At 36.5% G+C, this 8,144-nt stretch overlaps 1 protein-coding gene across 1 annotated transcript; it reads right to left on the bottom strand.

The window, feature by feature from the left end:
- Positions 1–2,705: 2,705 nt before the first annotated feature.
- LOC127081386 (uncharacterized) lies at positions 2,706–4,784 on the bottom strand. The gene is made up of 5 exons (XM_051021647.1): positions 4,625–4,784; positions 4,325–4,507; positions 4,138–4,248; positions 4,016–4,065; positions 2,706–2,857 (listed from the first exon to the last, which is right to left on the bottom strand). The coding sequence occupies exons 1-5, from the start codon at positions 4,774–4,776 to the stop codon at positions 2,706–2,708; spliced, it is 648 nt and encodes a 215-aa protein (XP_050877604.1). The 5' UTR covers positions 4,777–4,784.
- Positions 4,785–8,144: the final 3,360 nt, after the last annotated feature.

The raw sequence follows: 8,144 nt of genomic DNA, 5'->3' as shown, positions 1-8,144 counted from the left end.
TAACAACAAGTATTACAATAAAAAGAAGATACTCTTCAAGAACACATACTCGATCTTGCTTAAAAGCTTCAATCAAGTAAACACACACTCATGCTTCAAAGCTTAGAGTGGACAAATTACAACTCAAAAGTCAGTCCAATTCAATCATCTATGGATGAATGAATGGCTCACAATACACACGACCACACAAGACTAAAACCCTTATTCTCTCTCATTATTTTGTTCGTTATTTCTTGTGTAAAGAACCAGGTTTTCCATGCCCTTTTTATTGAAGTGTTTGGCTGGGCTTGGACATCCCAAAACCCTAAAACTATTTTCCATTCATATCTTCTCATGACAACTGATTATATCTTGTTGGAAAAAAAGTCAATCTGGTTTTAATTACTGATTGAAGGCGCGTTCAATCATTACATCAATCACACATATATTAGCATAAAAAATGCAATCACACAATACATAACATTCAGACTGAATGTTCTGTATACAGATGTCATGACATCGGGTCTGACATCTCAGTAAAATCCTGCATATTCACATTTTAAACACCCTGTAGGTACATGTTATCTCATGTCAAGACAACACTTGTGACAACTTGTGAACACTCTAGGTTTTACCAAAATTGCTGACAACACATAGAACCAACAAATATCAACCAAGTAGTATGATTCAACATATACTAGCGCAAACGCGTAGCATCCTAAGCCAATGAGAAATAAGTCTTTTCTAGCATAGAATACTGAGTCTCAGAGTCGGTGAACTTCTTACTGAGGTATTAAATAGCATATTCTTTCTTTCCAGTTTCATCTTTCTGACCTAAAATGCAACCCATACTTTCTTCAAGCACAATCAAATACATGATCAATGGTATTCCTTTAATAGGAAGAGATAGAATCGGAGGCTCGAGCAGATACTCTTTGATACTGTCAAAAGCTTTCTGGCAATCTTCGGTCGAATCACAAGACTGATCTTTTTGAAGAAGCTTGAATATAGGCGCACATGTGGCAGTCATATGTGATATAAATCTTGAGATATAATTCAAGCGGCCAAGAAAACCTCTGACTTGCTTCTCAGTTTTAGGTGCAGACATCTCTTATATTTCTTTGACCTTGGTAGGATCAACTTGGATACCCTTCTCACTGACAATAAAGCCCAACAACTTACCAGAGCGAACACCAAAAGTACATTTATTGGGATTCAAGCGGAGTTTGTACTTCCTCAAACGTTGGAAAAGCTTCAACAAATGCTCAACATGCTCTTATTCATCACTTGATTTATCAATCATATCATCAACATAGACTTCAATCTCTTTATGCATCATATCACGGGAAAGAGTGGTCATAACTCTCTGGTATGTTGCACCAACATTCTTTAAACCGAAAGGCATCACTCTATAATAGAATGTTCCCCAAGGTGTAATGAATGTGGTCTTCTCCATATCTTTGGGTGCCATTTTGATTTGATTATAATTAGAAAATCCGTCCATAAACAAAAAGACATTGAATTTAGCTGTATTATCTACCAACATATCAATGTGTGGCAGAGGAAAATCATCTTTCGGCTAGCTTTATTAAAATCTCTATAATCGACACACATGAGACTTTTCCATCCTTCTTTAGAACAAGTACAATATTGGCCACCCATTATGGATACTCAGCGTTAACAAGGAAATCAGAATCAATCTGCTTCTGCACTTCCTCTTTTATCCTTACTGCCATATCAGGATGAGTCCTCCTCAACTTCTGCTTGACTGGCGGGCAACACATCTTAGAATCCAAACCAAGCATGTCTTAATAAGACCGAGCCAAAGCATCTGAATACTCTTGAAGAAGATCAATCAACCCCTTCTTAACCTCTGGACACATTTGAGATGCAATCTTGACTTCCTTCACATTATCCTCGGAACCCAAGTTGACTAACTCAATTTTCCCTTCAAATGGATGAATGGCTTTTTCCTCGTGCTCAAGTAGACGAGATCATTCATTAGATACTTCTTCATCATTCTCTTCCTCATCCTCAAACACAAGGAAATCAAAGTATGGAAAGGGAGTAGGATCATTGTATTCAATGGGTTTAGAGACCAACTTGCATAATGATTTGATATTTTGATTTTAGAGAAATGAATTGTGACCAAATATTATGCAGATGGACAATTATTTATTTATGTTTTTTTGTGATTACGATTTCAGAAAAGCAAAAAGTAAAAATAAAACATCATATATGTGGATGAATAGAATTGCATTTTAATGATGATAAAATTTGAAAAATGCCCAACAATGTTCACTTGTCCCTTAGGCATAGGAGAAGGATTTTCCTAAAATAATGAAAAAGGAAAATTACTTAGAACAATGGACAAAAACAGGAACGTCAACAATAAACCAATTGTTGCAAGTCTTGCCATGCGTCACAAAATTGGCGCAATCTTCATCTTCATCGCATTCTATCACAGCAGCTGAGTGTTGTTCATTACCATGGATGAACCCTCTGCTACGGAAACTCGGTTGCATATCTTTAGTTTTGACTTTAGACGACCCATGCTAGAATCCCAACCAGGCTCTATTCTTGTTCTCGACGACCTCTACCATACGGGCCCACTGATCTGAACTGCCATCTTCAATAATTTTCTGCACATCTTTGAAATAGGACATGGGTGCCCTAGTTTTCTTCATTTCAGCAATCAATAGAGCTTGGAACGGAGTTCCAACCTCCTACTCAGCTTTCACATATGAAAAAGACGACAGATCGCTCACCAAAAACTTTTTCTTTCCACCCACGATGACAAGCTTGACATTCTTCCCAAATTTCAATTTTTGGTGCAGAGTAGACGTTACAGCTCTAGCTTCATGGACCCATGGCCTTCCTAACAAGCAGCTATAGGACATGTGGATATCCATTACTTCACTACAACAAACAAGACCTTAGACAGCGCTTTTTTTAGCCTTAGACAGCGCTTTAAAGCGCTGTCTAAACCTCCGCTGCTAAAGGTTTAGACAGCGCTTTTTTAAATCTTAAAAGCGCTGTCTAAGCCCCCCCCCCTTAGACAGCGCTTTGGCCAAAAGCGCTTTATAAGACCCTCTTATTTTAAATTTTTTAGGTATACCTTAGACAGCGCTTTTGAAAAGCGCTGTCTAAGCCCCACCCCTTAGACAGCGCTTTGGCCAAAAGCGCTTTCTAAGACCCTCCTATTTTAATTTTTTTAGGTATACCTTAGACAGCGCTTTTCAAAAAGCGCTGTCTAAGCCCCCCCCTTAGACAGCGCTTTTGCCTAAAGCGCTTTCTAATCCCCCCCTTAGACAACGCTTTTTACAAAAGCGCTGTCTAAGGTATACGAAAATTTTTGAAGCTTTTGTTTTAAACCACATTTTTTCCAGGTTTATAAACCAGAATTTCTACCTGTTTTCAACCAGATTTTGACAGACAATTATCACATTTTATATATGCCATTTTGGCCTTTTTTCTACCAATTTTTGGCTAACAAATATATATATATACCAATTCAAACCAATTTTGCCTTAAATGTATCAAAATATATACAAATTTATGTACACATTTACAAGTCATTACATATACTACAAATGTACACATTAATTACACAAATTTATGAACAAACATTGAGCTCTAACATGAATTGACACCACTCCTCTTTGATTTCGTCCACTTGATCCTTTGTATAAAATGCACACTTGAATTCCTCAAAGTACTACAGAATAATATAACATATTTTGAATTAATTCCAACTATTTAATTATATGAGATATGTGTAAATATAAAAATAACTTATAAGTTAGAAATACATACATCGGTGGGAATCTTTAATTGGCCCAAAGCAAGAGTATCTCGCATAAACCTCAACATGAAATACCCGCAATCTATTTGATTACGTTGTTGAGGACACTACATATGAAAAAAAAATATGGATTATAAATCCTAAGTTTTATCAAGTGTCATCACTAATATAATAAAAAATGTGGTAATTAAAAATATACCGCCACTTTAATCCATGTAATGGAGTTGGCGCCCCTCCTTGAGGTTTGGATAACTCGTTGGGCCCGAAAAGCTTGTAGGACGCTAATAAAATAAAAATGAAGCAATTAGAACAATTCACATAAACTAAGAAAAAATTTGAACATTCTCACTTACGTGTCAATTAGGACCTTCATATCCGGGTATGTTGTCCAATCATTTCCTAACGAGTCAAGATAATACACAATTTCTCGGATAGGATTGATTGCGAGCAACAACCAATGTCCACTGTAATGATTAGGCAAATGTTAGATGGTAACTTGGAAAATAATTATAATAGATGAATTTAGAATGAAATGCTAACCCGGTATTAAACGGTATAAAAAACAACTTCTCCGCATCTTTATTGTCCATGAGGATCCGAAGAACGTACTCCGTCACGGTATCCGGTCTATTTAAGATTAAAACTAAGTTGACGGTCGCGGGTGCTAAGAATCCGAATGACACGTCCAAACCATTGGGGCGCATCAATTTGTCATACAAAAACCTAATATAAAAACATCATTAACACCTCTTTTGAAACATAAAGTAAACCGGATTAACATAAAGTAAACATCATTAACATAAGTTGTTTAATTAATAAAACAAAGTAGACCGGATTTACCTAATATATGTATTGACAACGTTGACGCCGATTTCTTCATGACTAAAAACTTGCATGAAGTCTTCATTACCAATCATTTGGTCGTAATCAAAGCCGAAAATCCCTACCTCCATATGTAGGGTCCGAACACCTCCGGTCGGTATATCGGTCATCTCTAGAAATGTCCTGAGGCACGACCTACACTTGGTGGTAGTTTTTTTCCTAGCTACGGTCTTCTTAGCACCAGAACTTTTTACCCGTGCGGAGGCGTTGCTAACCTCCTTTTTTTGTTGTGTGGAGGCATTGCTAACCTCATTTTCTTGAAGCTACATGTCATATAAATAGTTAGATCAAATTAAGAATGTAACAACTTCCATGAATATATGTCATATAATTGTATATTACCTCTTTTCTTGAAACCGTGGACTCGGTATGCCGTGGAATCGCATTATCTTTTAATTTGGATTTTGTGGGAGTCTATTTAACATAACCAAGGAAAATATGTAAGTAAAATTTTAAGCATAAATTTTAAACTTTGAATATACACATTAAAGTTAACATAAGTTTTAAGCATACCTCATATCCTACGCATATGAGGTTTGTCGACCATGCAACAAACGAACCTACTGCTTTGTGCACCGTTGTTGCATCCGAATCATCGTTAGGATATGGTAATGCTGCATTCGGCTCAACTGCAATATCAACTGATACCTTCAAACATCCAGCAGGGAGCTCTCTAGTGTGGAGTAATACTCCGCTAACGTTATGCACTTTTCCCTTGCCAACCATCTGATAGTATGGTGACGACAAATACAGCTGACAATGGGAAATGCCCTAAAACCAATAATAACAAGAAATCGTTAATGTGTATATATGTCAAATACATAATTTAAGCAAATAGTTCAATTTAAGACAATTATATGTAATTACCTCTGGAATGTTCGGCTGAAAGGTACAGTTGATACTGTTTTTGTCCGAAGCATCTCTGTATACTGTTGAGGCGCTAGCCTCTCTTTCTCTCCTCAATGCATCAAGCTCAGCTTGCATGGCTTCCAATCTTGCATGAAGCTCCCGATTACTATGAGCCTTTCCTTTTTTAATACTTAGGGAGGTCGGAGTGACTCCAAATCCCTTACCCCTCACCCGACCAGAATACTCAGGGACATCTAATGCCCGACTAAGTATGCCCTTAGTATCATCGGGAGATAAAGACTGAGATAGCTCCTCCTGAAAAATCAAATGAATACCGTATACTTGTCAAATATTTGTGTATAAAAATGTTATTCAATTAATGAAAAAATGTTATACTTACACATTTCTGGTATACGTGTAAAACTTCTTCTTGAGGAACTCCAGATTTGCCCACACGGGCTTCCTTCCACAAAACATGTGCAGGAAGAGATGTTTCTGAACTTTCCTCCTTCTGCAGCTACACATTAAGTCATACAATTTGATCAGATAAAACTAATATATGATGAACAAATTTGTTATCGCAATTTATAAATACTTACCATGGATTGTTCTAAGCGTCCATATCCGACACGTCCTTTTCGGTACGGATATGCGGGACTTGACGCTCTTTCCCGATTTGTAGCACTTATTCTTTGAAAAACCGGGTCTTGTCTTTTGGATTTGAAAGCTTCCCATTCTTCAGCCGATATCAAACTTTCATATTTTTTAGGAAGCTCCGCATCCACAAAATTACCATCCGCATCCTTAAGGAACTTGGATGATAAAAATGTCCGAAACCCTCTTAGAAGCTTTCCGGCCAATTTCATACAAAAACCTCTTCTTTCTTCTTCGATGTTAAAACATCGTTAAGAAAAACATACAGATTGACAGTTAGTATCGGTAATTGAAAAAACATAATTGATACGGTATAATTAAGGGTCAAATGATTGTACCTTTATCTCACTCCAAATTTTTTCTTTGGACTCATTCAGCTCTTTGTTTCTCCAATCATCACATGTAATGGGAATTTCATTCCTTACTAGTGCACCGATAAAACTATTTAAGGTATGCCCATTAGGTTCTATAAGCTGTCCCTGGTTGTTCCAATAGACATCTAGTATGATGCCTCGAGATCTTCCTTGGACCACCCTTCTCATTACTGTGATGCCTCTTCGAATTTCTTCTTCCGCGGATACTTTTTTACTAACTTCCTCATGTTGGTCATCAGCCATGTCTAACCTGTAATAAACCAAGGAAACCATCAAATATCAAATATAACTTATAATCAAAGCAATTGAAAACAAAAAAATAAAGAAATCATGCATTATCAGATATAACTTATAATCAAAGCAATTGAAAACAAAAATATAATGAAATCATGCATTATCACATATAACTTATAATCAAAACAATTGAAAAAAATAAAATAAAGAAACCATGGATAATTTACCTAAGTCACTAACATCTCTTTCTTTTCTTTGTTGGAATATTAATCACTTGTTTCTTAGCAATGCGTACGGATGAATTGATCCAAATTCCCTCATTATGATCGTTTCTTATATATGACTCATCCGGTATAAGATCCTCAACTTCATCATTTCTATTCAACTCATTCCGTCTAATGCATGACTCATTCTCAACATCAATATCACATTGATCGACACTGCTATCATCAGTCACTTTGTTAGAGAAAAGCACTATAGACCATTTTGTACTCTTCGGGTCATTCACATAGAACACTTGTTTAGCTTGAGATGCTAGAATAAAAGGTTCATCTTTGTACCCCACCCTAGTAAGATCAACTTGCAAAAATCCAGACTTATCCATTCGTATGCCACTACTATTCACCCACTTGCAACCAAAGATGGGAATCTGAAACTTCTCGTAATCAAACACCCAAATGTGCTCAATAACTCCAAAATATGACAAATTTGCATATTTGGGGTTTAAGTCCTTCATACTTGATATATGCATTGCTTCAGCTAGCACGGTGACACCACTATTTTGCATAGTACTCTTATCATCTTGTTCTTTGGTATAAAATGTGTATCCATTAATTGAATATGCGCTATGAGAAAACACATGCAAACTTGGACCATATGCCAAACATCTCAACATTTCTGTTACCGAAGAAGGATCTGAAGAGCGCTTCAAATAAATATGATCCTTCAACCATTGTATGAAACTTTGATTGTGCTCTATAACTATCCAATTTTCATTTCTGTTCGGATTTAACCTTCGGAGTACATCCTTGTGCATTTCAACATATGGCTCAACCTCATTATTATTGTGCAGAACATACAAATGAACTTGATCCCGTTCATCCCTTGATATTGTCACAATTTTATTCCCAATTAATTTTTTACCTTCCATTTTGTCGAAAATCTGAGCTCTGGGGAGTCCAATCGATTGAACGTTAGACAAATATTCAGTACAAAACTCAACAGCTTCTTCAACAATGTATCGTTCAACAATACAACCCTCTGGTCGACTTCGGGATTTCACGTACCCTTTTAATATTTTCATATACCGTTCAACAGGGTACATCCATCTCATATAAGCTGGTCCACACAACTGTGTCTCTTTCACA

Source organism: Lathyrus oleraceus, chromosome 5, assembly GCF_024323335.1.
Source record: "Lathyrus oleraceus cultivar Zhongwan6 chromosome 5, CAAS_Psat_ZW6_1.0, whole genome shotgun sequence".
Taxonomy (NCBI): domain Eukaryota; kingdom Viridiplantae; phylum Streptophyta; class Magnoliopsida; order Fabales; family Fabaceae; genus Lathyrus; species Lathyrus oleraceus.
Note: the sequence above shows the minus strand (reverse complement) of the source record. Positions and strands in the feature narration are given on the sequence as shown.

Bases quoted from the DNA above. Each gene is read 5' to 3' on its own strand.
- LOC127081386 (XM_051021647.1), bottom strand. From the start codon at position 4,776: ATGACCGATATACCGACCGGAGGTGTTCGGACCCTACATATGGAGGTA. The intron at 4,066-4,137 runs GTAAGTGAGAAT...TTATTTTATTAG, and splicing joins ATGAAGGTCCTAATTGACAC to CGTCCTACAAGCTTTTCGGG. The intron at 2,858-4,015 runs GCGCCAACTCCA...GCTGCTTGTTAG, and splicing joins TATCCAAACCTCAAGGAGGG to GAAGGCCATGGGTCCATGAA.